The sequence below is a fragment of the Cyclopterus lumpus genome, chromosome 9, assembly GCF_009769545.1.
Source record: "Cyclopterus lumpus isolate fCycLum1 chromosome 9, fCycLum1.pri, whole genome shotgun sequence".
Lineage (NCBI taxonomy): Eukaryota > Metazoa > Chordata > Actinopteri > Perciformes > Cyclopteridae > Cyclopterus > Cyclopterus lumpus.
Window position 1 is genome coordinate 22,121,875 of NC_046974.1, and position 17,184 is coordinate 22,139,058.

General features: G+C 46.8%; 1 protein-coding gene across 1 annotated transcript; it reads right to left on the reverse strand.

The window, feature by feature from the left end:
- Positions 1-2,646: 2,646 nt before the first annotated feature.
- si:dkeyp-117b11.1 (B-cell linker protein) lies at positions 2,647-11,642 on the reverse strand. The gene is made up of 18 exons (XM_034540929.1): positions 11,602-11,642; positions 9,447-9,472; positions 9,323-9,357; positions 9,187-9,224; positions 8,956-9,062; positions 8,767-8,834; positions 8,609-8,660; positions 8,419-8,523; positions 7,666-7,694; positions 7,403-7,439; positions 7,205-7,283; positions 6,925-6,961; positions 3,864-3,900; positions 3,675-3,749; positions 3,492-3,601; positions 3,343-3,411; positions 2,874-3,032; positions 2,647-2,763 (listed from the first exon to the last, which is right to left on the reverse strand). Exons 4-18 carry the CDS (start codon positions 9,222-9,224, stop codon positions 2,647-2,649), a joined length of 1,119 nt encoding a protein of 372 aa, XP_034396820.1. The 5' UTR covers positions 9,323-9,357; positions 9,447-9,472; positions 11,602-11,642.
- Between the last annotated feature and the right edge of the window lie 5,542 nt (positions 11,643-17,184).

Genomic DNA, 17,184 nt, shown 5'->3' on the forward strand with positions numbered 1-17,184 from the left:
CTCCATGACATATTTTATAAATAATAATACAAAAATGGGGCGTGCTTGTGGCTTTAAGATGCTCACCATGTAATTGAAATGTCCAGCCGGGGATCTCTGCTGCGTGCCATCCCCCATCTCTCGCTCTCTCTCTCCCTTCATTTCCTGTCATCCTTTTTTCCCTTTGCACTATACCCAATAAAGGCCCCTGAAAAAAACGTTGAAATAAAACCCATGACTGAAACTGGAATTGGTGTCTCAGTGGACACATTAAAAACACTTAATTCGTACACTTTAAAGCAATATGTGGATAGTAAACTTGCTGTTGCAAATGATGGGGGTGAGGATGTTCAGTTTTTTCAACATGATTAATCCCGTTACAGAGCTAAACGGTGCCTTACACCCACCTGCCAAATGACTCTGGCTCCAGGAAGTTATTTAGCCCTCATTTACACCAGCGGCCTATGCAAATAGCAGCTTCAGTTGATGGCGCCTTTGCACTTCTGTACTGGAATCTACCAGGTAATGTGATGAGACAGCTTCAAACTCATTGCTGCAAGAACTGTTTAACTGTCTGTTAAAAAATATAAAAAGCACAGACAAGACAGGACTGTAATATCATGATGCTCGTAAGGGATTCCAATTTCAAACACATTTGAGCCTTTAGCCTGTAAAACATCGAACAAAAACATCTTAACAGACGGTTACTGTAATTTGCACAGCATTATGGATTTAGTGCAGATGCTATTCGTCATTTACAGGAAGTGACTGTACTTTTTGTCATTGTGGTAATTTACTGTTACACCTCTAGCGTACTGGAGAAAGGCTACATGACTTCAACGTGGTGCTCATATAAGGATTGGACTTGAATATTGCAACGTGGGCTGTTTTATGAATTTCTAGTTTTTTCTTTGTTTTCTTTAATTCAGAGGTTGCAATAATTCACGACATGTGAAATATCAATGACGAACTAGGGTGTACTTTAAAATAGCAAGTGATGAGCAAGTCGTGAAACAAATATGTTTTAATTTTCCAATATATGGCAAATAAAGTGAAGACAACTAACTAGTCCCACCACGGATTTTGTGTGGTAGGACTATTGCTAACTGAATTAGTGTGCCTACCTTTTGATTAAATTTAAACATGATATCCCCATAACTTAAATTCTTTAAGTAAAATATTTCTTTATATAAAATACATTAACCTGTGTTTGAATTAGCAGTGCTTACTAGTGAATATTGTAAGCTATATTTGAATTCCTCTGCCTTGTGTGTCCTATGTTCACCTCACTTCCTGCCTTTGTATGTTTTCCCACTTTGGTGATTGTCTGCCCCGCCCCTGATTGAATCCTCCTGTGTCTAATCACCTGCACCTCCCCAGTGTAATTCAACCTTGTGTTCCCCAGTCCCTATGTTTTGTTGGTTTGGATTTCTTTGTTATTAAAAGTCACCATTCATTAATCCTTCTGCTGGTTTGGGTCCATCTACTGCTTTTTGCCCCCCTTGTGACAATATTTATTATATCAGAATTACCAGTTTCATACTATCAAACACAATAACAGTATTATACTCCAAAACATATGTATAGTATCATACTGTTAACCACAGCAGTAAGTTACAGCAATAATACAATGAAACGTCCTCCAGTGTTGGCTCCTACCTAGTTGTTAGCCATGCACTTAATGAGCTGATACCACTCTGAAATTTACTAAAGCGTTACTTTTAACTCTGACATGTGTTTAATGTAGTGTTTTCTTTTTTTTACACTTTTGCAGTCAAAAATATTCACACAGGATTATGCTGTGTTGTATGCTATGACAGGCCTTAGATTTATGGTTAGGTCACAGAGAAAGTGGTTTCACTCTGACGGGAAGCAGGTGTTCAGCATCTGGTCAGTGGTCACACACACACACACACACACGCACACACAACCCTCTCCAGTTTACAAGGATCCATCCCAAAGGTTGGACTCAAAAGGACTTCATCAAACACACACCACATAACAGCCAAATAAAGACCATGGTCCAGATCAACTTATTGCTATTGGTCATAAATAGTAAATATCAGGAAACTGCATTAAAATGAATGAAATAGAAATTATGCATTTTGTTTTTATATTGCACAACATCAGACCGGAAAAGACACCCGTTACAGTCGGCCTAAAGGTCAAACTAAACTAAACCTGTGACAAAAATTAAAATCATGGAGACGTTTATCTCAACGCTTTTTCAGACATGAACATTTACAGTAAGGAAATGAGCGGGAGGCACCAAGTGGAGGTGGAAAATGTTATCTGAAAACGGTTTGATATCCCATATCAGCAGAATTAAAAGCTGACAGCATCATCATCATCGCTTCTGTATCCGATGAGGGGGAGGGCGTAAAAAAATGCAGCAACACATTTTTTTTCTTTTCTTTGCAACTTTTGGCAGTTGTTGCAATAAAACGACAAGGAAACAGGAACATCTCTGAGCTTTAACTTTAAGCCCTCGTCATGGGGCAGCTGGTGCTTGTGACATTTAATCTCTGTTTCGGGGCATTAGAAGTTTGCATTGTCTATTTAAAATGTTTTTGTTTTTTTTAACTCACTTTAGCTGATGTCGTAGCACATCAGCTAAAGTGAGACACTTTGATAGACCCGCAGAAAACTTTAAACTTAGTTTTTTTATTAAGGGCGTGCGGGATACGTCAGGTACGTGGTGCGCTTGGCCTGGCTCGTGCTGTCGATCAGAAGCAGCTGGTTATTGTTGTGGTGGGAAATCATCTCGTCGAGGGTGCTGAAAACCTGCAAGAGAGAGGACGAAAGGTAAAGTGAGGTAATGGAACAAAAAGACATTTTCCCAGAATCCCGCTCTCTTCCTGTCCCTCTTTGTCTTATTTGCCGCCCTCGCTCACCTCTTCGTTCTTCTTGCCCTCCTTTCCGAGGGCGTAACCTCGGGTCTCCCCCAGGAAGCGGATGGGTATGTTGTACACCTTCTGCTGGTAGAGCACGGCGAGGGTGTACGGCTGGCGGTCGCCCTGGACTGAGCTGTGTCGTATGAGAAAGGTGCCGTCCTGCAAAAAAAAAAGAGAAGAACAAAAAGGAGGAGAACAAAAATGGAGATGAAATGTTTTGGGAAACTCTGCTGGGAGTACGAGGGCCAAACGAGAATACAGGGGAGTTATGGATGGATTAAGGAAAGTAAAAACATATTATACAAAGTAAGTACGTGTCTGACCCGGGTTTGGCTTCTATTTGAGTGCCAGCAAACACACACACAAACACTTAGCACATTTCCTCGTTGGTGGTTGCTAGGTTGAATTGAAATGACCCGATTGGCCGATTATTATTACCTTGAAATGAAACATAGGTCAACTGGCTCACCTTGTTGAGCCTCATCAAGAGATCAATGGCCGTCTTCCTGTTGCAAGCCCCAGCAAACCACTCTTTGTCCTGTAAAATATGACACAGATACGTCAACAAACAATCCTCTCAGACTACTTTTTTTTTTTGGGTGCAGATTGATGTCGTACCTCGATCCCGCATTGTTTGGTGGCCTTCATACCACCAGAGGAGGCTTCGAAAAAGATGGAAAGCCCGTCATTTGAACCGTGCAATGTTTTGGGGTTACTCGAAGTGAAGACTATAAGCAGAGACCAAATGATCACTGTCGTCACGAACTATCACATTGTTGTTTTAAAGAAATGTGAGCTTACCGGCAATCTTAGCTTCTGGGGGCGGTGGGGGGAGTTTGGCGGGAAACGTGGCGCGTCTCGCCTCGACTGAAGACGCTACAGAGAAGAGATGTGCACCGTCATGCTCAAAATCATTTCTTTTGGATATAGTATGTGTGTGTGGTGATATTTGACCAGCTTTAGCGAGGGCGGGAAGATGGTCATCTTTACCCGTTTTTAACTCGTTCGAGGAAGGAAAGTGGGAATTCTGAAAGGGAAAGGAAGGACATAAAATGTCACCATACCGTGTCCGAGTTTTCATTTCCTTTACGTAGCGAATGGTGAGAATGAAAACCTCCATTTCGAATTTGGGCCTTTGTTATGTGCAGCTCGACAGGAACACTGGACCAAACGCCGTCAATGATGGAAAAGCAACTTTATTGCTAAACAGGATTCCAAAAACAGGCTTCAAAAACCAGGATACAAAACACGCACACAAGATCTTCCACGATCTAGACAAGACAAACCGACAAAGGGGAATGACACAAACAGGACTTAAATACAGAGGCCTGGTGCAGGTGATTGGACACAGGGGGAAACAATCAGGGACAGGGCAGACAATCACAGGGACAGGAAGTGGAGAGAAACAGAGGACACGAGAGACAAGGACTTCAAAATAAGACAGGAAACACGACACAACACTACAGATCCTGACATAACCCCCCCCCCCCCTCAAGGGGCGGATTCCAGACGACCCAACACAGTCCCCCAGGGTGGGTGGAGGGGAGCCGGGACCAAAAGCCTGGCAGAAGAAGTCCGGGGGACGGGCCGGAGGACGACCACCAGGAGGACTGACCTGCTCCGGAGGACGGCCACCAGGAGGACTGACCTGCTCCGGGGGACGGGCAGAAGGGCGACCACCAGGCGGACGGAAGGGCTCTGGGGGACGGGCTGAAGGACGGCCACAAGGCGGACGGAAGGGCTCCGGGGGACGGGCAGAAGGAGGACGGGCAGAAGGGCGACCACCAGGCAGACAGAAGGGCTCCGGGGGACGGGCTGAAGGACGGCCACCAGGCGGACAGATGGACTCCGGGGGACGGGCTGAAGGACGGTCACCAGACGGACAGACGGACTCCGGAAAACCGGGCTCAGGGGAACCGGGCTCTGGAGCCGTAGGTTGTGTCAAAGGAAGCGGCCAGGGTGGCGACCGAACACGGGGAGCCTGAGTCGGCCGGGGCGGCGACGTGACCCGGGGAACCAGGGTCTGCCGGGGCGGCGACAGGACAAGGGGAGCCGGGGTCGGCCGGGGCGGCGACAGGACACGAGGAGCCGGGGTCGGCCGGGGCGCCGACAGGACACGAGGAGCTGGGATCGGCCGAGGCGCCGACGGGACACGGGGAGCTGGGATCGGCCGAGGCGCCGACGGGACACGGGGAGCTGGGATCGGCCGAGGCGCCGACGGGACACGGGGAGCTGGGATCGGCCGAGGCGCCGACGGGACACGGGGAGCTGGGATCGGCCGAGGCGCCGACGGGACACGGGGAGCTGGAGTCGGCCGGGGCGCCGACGGGACACGAGGAGCTGGGATCGGCCGGGGCGGCGACGGGACACGAGGAGCTGGGCTCGGCCGGGGCGCCGACGGGACACGAGGAGCTGGGGTCGGCCGGGGCGCAGACGGGACACGAGGAGCTGGGGTCGGCCGGGGCGCCGACGGGACACGAGGAGCTGGGGTCGGCCGGGGCGCCGACGGGACACGAGGAGCTGGGGTCGGTCGGGGCGTCGACGGGACACGAGGAGCTGGGATCGGCCGGGGCGCCGACGGGACACGAGGAGCTGGGGTCGGCCGGGGCGCCGACGGGACACGAGGAGCTGGGGTCGGCCGGGGCGCCGACGGGACACGAGGAGCTGGGATCGGCCGGGGCGCCGACGGGACACGAGGAGCTGGGGTCGGTCGGGGCGTCGACGGGACATGAGGAGCTGGGGTCGGCCGAGGCGCCGACGGGACACGGGGAGCTGGAGTCGGCCGGGGCGCCGACAGGACACGGGGAGCTGGAGTCGGCCGGGGCGCCGACAGGACACGGGGAGCTGGAGTCGGCCGGGGCGCCGACAGGACACGGGGAGTTGGAGTCGGCCGGGGCGACGACGGGACACGAGGAGCTGGGGTCGGCCGGGGCGACGACGGGACACGGAACTGCGGCGTGGACTGCGGCGCAGCGTCGGCAGGAACCGGCGTAGACTGCGGCCGAAGCAGGACCATGTCTAACGCTCGGCGGGACTCCAACATGTCCCGGAGAGCGTCCTGGGACGAGGCAAAGGAAGCAAGGACCGGCCGGAAGTCCGACAGGTCACAGGAGGTTGGGGTTGGCCGGAACACGGAGGCGGCAACAGGAAAAGGAGAGGGCTGCAGCACGGAGGCGACTGCGGGAACCGGAGTAGTCTGCGGCACAGAGGCGGCAGCCGGAACCCTCCAACGACGCGGTCCGGAGGTTTGCGCCCCCCACTCCGGGGCTGGGCCTGCGTGACCTCTGCCACTGGGGCTACAAGCCCAACGGGTCCCGTTGAAGGGGTCTGGTACCGAGATCCTATGGGGGTTGAAGTTCCCCTTCTGCAGGCTACGAGGGCCCCCATAGGCCAAGCGGGTCCCTTCGAAGGGGTTTGGTGCCGAGACCCTATGGGGGTTGTAGTTCCCCTTCTGGAGGCTACGAGGGCCCCCATAGGCCAAGCGGGTCCCTTCAAAGGGGTTTGGTGCCGAGACCCTATGGGGGTTGTAGTTCCCCTTCTGGAGGCTACGAGGGCCCCCATAGGCCAAGCGGGTCCCTTCGAAGGGGTTGTAGGCTGGGTCCATCGTTGGTCGGTTCGTTCTGTTATGTGCAGCTCGACAGGAGCACTGGACCCAAACGCCGTCAATGATGGAAAAGCAACTTTATTGCTAAACAGGATTCCAAAAACAGGCTTCAAAAACCAGGATACAAAACACGCACACAAGATCTTCCACGATCTAGACAAGACGAACCGACAAAGGGGAACGACACAAACAGGACTTAAATACAGAGGGCTGGTGCAGGTGATTGGACACAGGGGGAAACAATCAGGGACAGGGCAGACAATCACAGGGACAGGAAGTGGAGAGAAACAGAGGACACGAGAGACAAGGACTTCAAAATAAGACAGGAAACACGACACAACACTACAGATCCTGACACCTTTATCTTGACGGTCTTACTTTGAATGAGAACTCAAGCGCTTTGCATGAGGAAACAATATCGCACTGAGATGAATTAGACACACTCACAGACTGAGCTCTGGGAACCGGCGGCTTCATCCTGCAGCTAGAGGGAGAAGGAGAGAGAGAGAGGGTTCAGTTTCATTACGTGTTTAGTACAAGGGAATTGACTGCTACATTTGCATTTTGCTGCAAAAATAACTACAGCATCGCTCATTGTGTAATGTGTCACGGAGCATGAAGCGAAGCAGACTAGATCGTATCACTAGTGCACATCGCCATGCTCCAGTTTTTGGTGGTGGGCAGCCGGCTGCTGGTTTTGGACCCAGGTGGAGAAGGGGGAACTCACACGGATATGGGGGAAGGTACGAGGCCCGTGTTGGGAGACGGAGGCATCCTGATCGGTGCGCGAGGGGCGGGGGTGCAAGCTGTGGAGCAGCAAGGAAAAGGGGACAAGGAAGTTCTTGGTCTGATCGTCACCTCTGCAAACCGTGCAAACTTTAATAAAGTGCAGAATTAGTTCTTGTGAAGTGAGACGTAAACATACCAGCTGTGGGTTCCAAATACACGTCATCGCTGTCCTCCTGAAACGCATAAGACACGCAACAGGAAGCAAAGTTTGTAGTTCTATTTATGCTTTTCGCAACGATTGGCTTGTTCACAGCTGTGCGGCTGGAAACACCCAATCATATTCATGCGTGCAAGACCATTACAACCCATCATACCCCCATTACCCCAACACAGCGAGGCCCTTTGCCGTCTCCTCCTAAGTGTGTTATGCTTGTGGTATTGCTGTCTATCTCATCTCACCTGTTCTTCATTTGGATCCAGATACACATCTGAAACGCAGAAAGAAAAGAAATGACTGGCGGTGACTTGTGTTGTCGTGGTATCATCCAATATGCTTTTATATGCGGCTACGGTATTTATAAAATGAAGGTGAACGGGTTCCAGTCCAACACGCAACGCAAAGAAAAGAATACTGGAGACCAAAACAACACTTCTGATGAAACACAACAGGACAGGACCGAACAACACTTCTGATAGTGTGATAACTGGTAGAACTGCTGGTTTAGTGTGTGCTTCTAGTCTTGATGTGGGTTATTACGTTTCGGTGGTCAACCAGAGAGTGTGGAGATAATCTTCTGCTCACAAATGTGACAAAGTCCCTTGTCTTTTAACTTTGACTAATTCTTGTCAACATTTTCTCGACGATGGGTTTGACAATAAAGTTGGTGTCACTCGAGGTGTAGCTTGCTGGCACAACAGCAGGTGGCACTCTCCTCCTTCCTCTTTGTTCCAGTCGCTACCCACTTCTTCTATTGATTTCACCCAAACTTGCTGTTGCTGCTGGAAACATTGAACACACTGTTCTGTGTCTGTTTTTCCTGCCAATGCAAAATCATTCATGGAGTGGCTGTATTTCTGCAAAATGGCACATGGCTAATAAAACCAAATAACTAGTTGCCACATTGATGTTCCTCTCAGTCAACAGTCGTTTACAGGCTCATGAGTTACTTCTATGAAAGGCCTATTTGTGGTTGGTAGAAGTGATGACTGCACCTTCCTCGGTGTTGGACGCAGGCTCTGGAACCGGAGCAGAGCGGACCGGTGAGGGGGGCATCATCACCTTCCTCCCGGGTTTCTCAGTTCGGTTGATCTCAGGTGCTAAAGAGATGTGTCAGAGAGGCGATGAGAGGTGGGGTTGTGCAGTGGACGGACATAAATGGACCGTTCGAGAAGAATCGCTCACCTTTCTTGGTCTTGGGATCCGAGGAGAAATCTTCAGCACGTTGTTGGGGTTTCTGGGTGACGGACCATTTCATTAAAAGAAATGCAATATCATTAAACTGAGTTTTATATGTATTGAACAAACAGGAACAGACTTCCAGGACACTGAGCTGTTGTTACCGAGGTATTGGTCGGCCGTGGCGGGAGAGCAGCCGGCCTCTGTGGAGGCGTAGGCTTGGGCTGCCTCTCTGCAAAACAAGCAGCATCGAGGGACATCATTTCAGGTGAAAAAGGTGTCCGAGGTGTCTGTGCTGAACAGGAACTGTCAGTACCCTGTCGGCAGTAATGACTCAGTGCAGTGCTTGTTACCCAGATAGACATTCTCCTCCACTTCTCTCTGTGGGGCCTTCACAGTGTGGCGCTCACAGGGGGGGCGCTTCATACGTGTCACCGTCGTCCTCCTCGTCGTCATCCTGCTGTATAAAAAAAAAGAGAAGAGGATTATGTGGTAACAATGCCATAAAAATACGATAAAGATGTTTAAAAATGTCTCATTTAGCACCTTTTGATAATTCAAGAACTTGTTGTCTTTCTACTTACAAAGTCTTCCTGTGGCCACTCAAACCCTGCATTGTCATCTGTGGGGGAGAGTGGGGGGGGGAATACATTGATAATAGATGATGATGTATAACCCAGTAAGGAAACAAAGACGGGGGGAATGGAAACATTGTTTCACCTGTCCTCCTGGGTGGAGCTGGAGGTCCACTGTGTCTGACGGAAAGAGGAGCCGTGAGAAGCTTTCATGCATAATACTTTCACAGCAACACTAATGGGGTTTCGCTCATGGACACAGTACTTACAGGTTCTTTCGTTTTCCAAAGAAGCTCTGAGAAACACAGAAAACTCAGGTTAGTATCGGCAGAGATTTAGAACAGACAAAATAAACCTAACTGCATGCCAGGCTGGTAATCATTTACTTTAACTTATCTATCAACTTCATCATCAGGCATGAGTCAGTGGCTGCTTTTTGGGGGGTGGACAATAGATCTTTATTTAGCGCACCGGGTGAAAACACCTACTAGGTAACATATAAGTACAAAATATTTCTGTTGAACACAAGTGCTTTAATCTAAGGGTGGGTGTAAAGAGTGCTTGAATACGTATTAAATGGTTAAATATATGATTTTATATTAACACAGTGTGTGGTTATACAGTATATGCAGTGCAGCCTCGTTGGGATTCTTTTTGCATAATAAGATAAAAGGGCTTATTCCATGAATTCATAATTGAATATGCCAAATAATATATATTACAAATCATACTCAAATGACTTGCTGTTTAGAAACATATTATGTCTATTTATAGGTTATAGATCATTAATATACCTTTATTTGTCCAGCTTTCTTTCCTATTCTCAACTGTTATGTCTGTTTTTGTGGAAGTAGATAGAGGATTGTATGTGCAAATACTGCCAATACAGCTCATTGTGATGCTGACTTTATTTACCCCCAGGGAGAAATTCACAAGCTAATTGAACTGGTTACAATCAGCCCCACCGTTAGCTGCCACATCAAAGTAATACAAACATTACTGCTTCAATATCTTATTCTTAAATGAGACGTTCTGTCATACTTTTACAGAAGCAAAACATTGAATGCATAACTTTCACATGTAACATAGTATTTCTACGCTGTGGTGTTGCTACTGTTAAGAAAAAATATCTGAATGTTTATTTAAATCTCGCTTAATTAGCCCGACTTACTGCCGGGGTTGGAGTTGGGTTAAGTAACTTTGTCGGTGTACATCAAAAAAAGTCAAAAAAGCGGTAGGAAACCTGAAAAGATTTTAGTTGTCCTTGGTAATATTTTGTTTTAAGCCGACAGACCAGCAATTAATTGATTTTCTCATTTTAATGAAGGTCGTTCATTACTTCAAAAGGTACATTTTTTAAAGGAGTCTAATTTGTGTTGTTTTTTTGTTTTCTTTCAACTGTAAGGGTAAATATTATGTGTTTCAATTTAAATAAACTGTGGTTAATAGTGACTGAAGTCCAATGAGAATGAAAATAATGAAAAGCGTAAAGTGTCCTGCATCAGAGACTGTGAGAGCCGATTCAACAATCTCGATGCAACACCTAAAGAACACATTGATGTTATTAAGAACACTTTAGACCGGTTAAAAGCTCTACTTGCCCTTTCAGAATGCGGTTAGTACCGTAGTTAGAAGATTTCAGCATTTTTTTCAAGGATGGAGAAAAGGGAGGCTTGCAACCGGCCTCCGCAGATAAAGCACGCCTCGACCAACTCCCAAGCAGTTTTGGGGAATTATTTTGCTCATGTCACATTTTACTCACCGTGGCCTTGTTTTTCACTGCAATATATAAGTCCTGCACCATCAAATCTTGGCACTTGAATTGCTGAGGTCCAAACATTGCTTAATTATCGTATATCCTAATGTATATCCTCACAACCACCAACGGCCATCATAGGCTTGCTGCACTCCCGACATACATCTTCACCCTCCAGCTTCGACCAGGAAGTAGCAACATTGACACCAACTCATCGCCATGTGTCGCCCCAAATTTGTTTATTTTCCTGTTGTTTCTCTTTGCAATCCTTAGAAATGATGTTGAGTGTTGAGGTGCCATGTTTGTTTATGTACTTCTGGTAAATGTTAAACAAGCTAGAGGTTCAATATTCTCACTGTCCTTGTGTACTGTAAATTTTGGTTGCCGTTACAGTTAATTCACAATCAGTGTGTTTTTTTGTGAAGCAGAGCTTCGTCAACACTATCGCTTCACAGAAAGGTTCATCTGCAGGGACGCGGCTGAGGTTGTGCCCGAGGAGGCAGAGATTAAACACACACACACGTCATGCAAAATCAGGAAGTGGAGAGACGGTATCTCCGTTTTCCCACAGTGCCCGGCAGCCGTAGAGGAAGTGTTGCTGTAAGGTATAAGTTGTCACAGATGGACCGAGAGGGAAATGTCACAGTCACAGTTCTGATATTTACAACCTTTTTCCTTTCTCAGAGACATGGGTCAAGTTACAGCGACAGTGTTGTCGGCCGGTTGCAACTTGTCTCCGATGAACTGACCTGTCAGGTGTGAAAAGGGTTATCAGTGTCCCGGGAGTCCTGCAACCATGAAATGAGATCTCATGCAAAGGAGGATGCACTCACCGTCATTTAAATGTGTCACTATTCAGACAGTAGCGGTAGTGTATCTGTGTCATCACGAGCAGTTATATTAGATATCAATGACAGCTTCAGGACTATAATTATGAATGTTTCACTTGAAAAGAGAGAGATAATACAATACTATGTTTGCGGCAGTTAATAAGCTAACACCACAAACACTGTATACCTAAACACACAATTCCATGGATCGATAAACATTCAAGGGGGAGAGAACATACAAGAAGCTCCAACTGCAAAACATTTTATCCATAAGAGTTGTAGACAATGCAGAAGGAGAGTTAAGAGCTTGAGCTATCATAAAGCCCGAACTGAGAAAACCTGTAGTTACATATCAGTCATCAGACAGTGATATCATTGTTAACAAACAGGCTGGAGAGGGAAAATCTATATGAGCAAGAAAGTTAAAACGTAAAGGGAGGAGAAAATTCTATATGTTTTAGATCAAATATCTCTTTTGATATTCCAACGATATAACAAGTTGACCATTGATGCTTTCACAAAATATTTACACAATGAAGAGTTTTGATAAATAATCATCAGTGATGAGTATGTAATAACTGAATGGTTAGTGTAGAACAGCTAGAACGATCTGGTAAGTTACCAGGAAAAGAAAAAAGATATTTAGTCTCCTATCAATACAATATCATATTGATGTTTTGCCCTATTCAGATATATTCTGACTGTAACTGTATTATTCTGTGACTCACTGGAATCGCTGCAAAGACCCCTGAGACATTTGGAAACATTTGCACAAGACCCAAGGATAAAAACTATTCAAAAACATCCCCACCAATGTTAAAAGGTCAAATAAGCAAACAAACTATTGTCAAAATCAGATACAGATTCAGTTTGTATCAAAAGTAGCTACATTTCAAATAAGAGTATTGTTCAAATCCGAGGGTGCAGAACACTACCGAAACAATTTGTGTATGATTTTGAGAAAAAGTTCACCTGCAGGGTAAATCAACTGTGAGACATGTCTGATTGAAAATGTAATCATTAGTTTACGGAGCAGTTCAACAAAGAAGAAACATAAAAGAAAGGTGAACAGACTTGTTTGACCTTCATTCTCTAGTAAAGCACTAATGCAGTGTGGTTGTATTCGTGTAGCCGCCATCATATCGTTCCCCTGATCAGAACTTCTTCTAAAAGAAATGCTGAAATAAAAGCAACTACTTCTCACTTCCTTTTGCACTCCGCCCTTGGTTTTCAGAACATAAAGCGAAGTATGAGAAAAACCAAACAGTACTTTACCATTGTCATAGTTTGGGATCCAGACTCTCAGCCAGAGTCATGAGGAAATGTCTTTGCCTCGGCTGCAGGCGATTTGGAAGAATAAAGGTGAGCGATAACAGAGGGAATGGAAAGAGCAGCTCCAACTGATCTCATTTGCATTTCCTACCTGTGACAGCCTCACCTGCTGCTGCACGCTCTGTATTTAAATGAGCTGCAGCTATTGTGCAGCTCAAACACGGCTCCACGTTTCAAGCTGTTCATGGCCATACACCTGAGTTTTACATCCTTTGCTGCGACTGGCAAACAACGTCTCATTTGTAATCCATTTGAAATCAGAAGGGGGAATTCATTATTAACTGTTGATACACACACACACATGCTATCAATGAAGCTAAGCTAAGTAGTTATTAGAGGAGCGATATACGACATTCAGAGCATTTACAGTGCATCCGGAAAGTATTCACAGCGCTTCACTTTTTCCACATTTTGTTATGTTGCAGCCTTATTCCAAAATGGATTAAATTAATTATTTTCCTCAACATTCTACACACCCATAATGACAAAGTGAAAACTGTTTTTTGCACATTTTTGCAAATCTATTAAAAATAAAGAACGAAAACATAACATGTACATAAGTATTCACAGCCTTTGCTCAATACTTTGTTGAAGCACCTTTGGCAGCAATTACAGCCTCAAGTCTTCTTGGTATGATTCCACAAGCTCGGCACACCTATTTCTGGGCAGTTTCTCTCATTCTTCTTTGCAGAACCTCTCAAGTTCCATCAGGTTGGATGGGGAGCGTCGGTGCACAGCCATTTTCAGATCTCTCCAGAGATGTTCAATCGGGTTCCAGTCAGGGCTCTGGCTGGGCCACTCCAGGACATTCACAGAGTTGTCCCGAAGCCACTCCTTTGTTATCTTGGCTGTGTGCTTCAGGTCGTTGTCCTATTGGAAGATGAACCGTCGCCCCAGTCTGAGGTCCAGAGCGCTCTGGAGCATGTTTTCATCCAGGATGTCTCTGTACATTGCTGCATTCATCTTTCCCTCAATCCTGACTAGTCTCCTAGTCCCTCCTGCTGAAAAACATCCCACAGCATGATGCTGCCACCACCATGCTTCACTGTAGGGATGGTATTGGCCATGTGATGATCAGTGCCTGGTTTCCTCCAGACATAACACTTGGCATTCAGGCCAAAGAGTTCAATCTTTGTTTCATCAGACCAGATAATTTTTCTCATGGTCTGAGAGTCCTTCAGGTGCCTTTTTGCAAACTCCAGGCGAGCTGTCATGTGCTTTTTACTGAGGAGTGGCTTCCGTCTGGCCACGCTACCAAACAGGCCTGATTTGTGGAGTGCTGCAGAGATGGTTGTCCTTCTGGAAGGTTCTCTTCTCTTCATAGAACAACACTAGAGCTCTGTCAGAGAGACCATCGGGTTCCTGGTCACCTCCCTGACTAAGGCCCTTCTCCCCCGATCGCTCAGTCTGGCTGGGCGTCCAACTCTAGGAAGAGTCCTGGTGGTTCCAAACTTCTTCCATTTCCAGATGATGGAGGCCACTGTGCTCATTTGGACTTTCAATGCTGCAGACAATTTTCTGTACCCTTCACCAGATCTGTGCCTCAATACAATTCTGTCTCGGAGGTCTACGGATAATTCCTTGGACTTCATGGCTTAGTTTATGCTCTGATATGCACTGTCAACTGTGGTACCTTATATAGACAGCTGTGTGCCTTTCTAAATCATGTCCAATCAACTGAATTTAGCACAAGTGGACTCTAATCAAGTTGTACATTACATTACATTACATGTCATTTAGCTGACGCTTTTATCCAAAGCGACTTACAATAAGTGCATTAAACCATGAGTCCAAACTCAGAACAACAAGAATCAAGCAAGTACAATTTCTTCAATAACGTTAAACTACAGAGTACTATCCGTAAGTGCCATTTAAGTGCTACTAAAGTGCTAAACAACAAAGTGCTATCGGTAAGGGACATTTAAGTGCTACTAGAGTGCTACTACGGCTCTACCCTCCCTATTCAAGGTATAGTCGAAAAAGATGTGTTTTTAGTTTGCGACGGAAGATGTAGAGACTTTCTGCTGTCCTGATGTCAATGGGGAGCTTGTTCCACCAATGAGGAGCCAGGACAGCAAACAGTCGTGATTTTGTTGAGTGTTTAGCTCGTGGTGACGGAGCTACAAGCCGATTGGCAGAAGCCGAGGGAAGTGAACGGGCTGGGGTGTACGGTTTGACCATGTCCTGGATGTAGACCGGACCCGATCTGTTCGCAGCACGGTACGCAAGTACCAATGTTTTGAAGCGGATGCGGGCGGCCACCGGTAACCAGTGAAGGTTGCGGAGGAGCGGAGTAGTGTGGGTAAATTTCGGGAGGTTGAAGACCAGTCGAGCAGCTGCATTCTGGATGAGCTGTAGAGGTCGAATGGCATTAGCAGGTAGACCTGCCAGGAGGGAGTTGCAATAGTCCAGCCGTGAGATGACCAGAGCCTGGACCAGAACCTGTGCCACCTTCTGAGTGAGAATGGGTCGTATTCTCCTGATGTTGTACAGCATGTACCTACAGGAGCGTGTTATTGCGGTAATGTTGGCAGTCAAGGAGAGTTGACTGTCGAGCGTCACTCCGAGATTCCTGGCAGTCGGAGTCGGAGCCAGCACTGAGTTGTTGAAGTTAATAGTTAGGTCGTGGGTGGGAGAGCCTTTTCCTGGAAGGAAGAGAAGTTCAGTCTTGTCCGGGTTAATTTTCAGGTGGTGAGCGGACATCCACTGAGAGATGTCGGTCAGACAGGCAGAGATTCGTGCTGCTACCTGTGTTTCGGATTGGGGAAACGAGAGGATCAGTTAGGTGTCGTCAGCATAGCTGTGGTAGGTGAAGCCATGCGAGCGAATGACAGAGCCAAGAGAGTTGGTGTACAGAGAGAAGAGAAGAGGACCGAGGACTGAACCCTGAGGGACCCCAGTAGTCAGAGGACAAGGCTCAGACACAGATCCTCTCCAGGTTACCCGGTAAGAGCGGTCGGTGAGGTAGGATGAGAAGAGTGAGAGCGTAGACACCCTGAGATACCCAGGTCCTGGAGGGAGGACATGAGTATCTGGTGGTTCACTGTGTCAAAGGCAGCGGAAAGGTCTAGAAGTATAAGGACAGAGGAGAGAGAGGCTGCTCTAGCAGTGTGAAGCTGCTCAGAGACAGCAAGGAGGGCAGTCTCTGTTGAGTGGCCTGTCTTGAATCCAGACTGGTGGGGGTCTAGAAGGTTGTTACTGTGAAGAAAGGAGGAGACTTGGTTAAAGATAGCTCGCTCTAGAGTTTTGGAAAGGAAGGGGAGGAGAGAGACAGGTCTGTAGTTATTGACTTCAGTTTGGGTCGAGAGTGGGTTTCTTCAGGAGAGGGTTGACTCTTGCCTCCTTCAGAGAGTTAGGGAAACAGACGGTTGAGAGGGAGGTGTTAATAAGATGGGTGAGAAAGGGAAGAAGGTCCGGAGCAATGGACTGGAGAATGTGAGAAGGGATGGGGTCAAGGGAGCAGGTGGTTGGGCGGGCAGAGGTTACCAAGGAAAGAACTTGATTAGGAGACAAGGGGATAAAAGAGGAAAACAAGGGGGAAGAAGGTGAAGTTACTGGAGGTGTAGTTATGGAAGATGGATTAGTAAATGAGGAAGTTGTAGAAACATCTCAAGGATGATCAGTGGAAACAGGATGCACCGGAGCTACATTTTGAGTGTCATGGCAAAGGCTGTGAATACTTATGTACATGTTATGTTTTCGTTCTTTATTTTTAATAGATTTGCAAAAATTTGCAAAAAACAGTTTTCACTTTGTCATTATGGGTTGTTGTGTGTAGAATGTTGAGGAAAATAATTAATTTAATCCATTTTGGAATAAGGCTGTAACATAACAAAATGTGGAAAAAGTGAAGCGCTGTGAATACTTTCCAGATGCACTGTATATAGCAGTAAACAGCTGTTTGCTATGTAAAGATATCGGGCAGTAATGTCTAGATGAACATGGAAGGAAGTCACTCTCCTTCTGTGTGTTCTTATCTGAGCTCTGTTGACATAATGGTTCTTTTAGTGCATTTTAGTGCCGCCGCTCTGCACAACTCTGCTCTCATACGGCAGTTACAGCTGATAAGGCCGCCCCGGGCAACAGCCT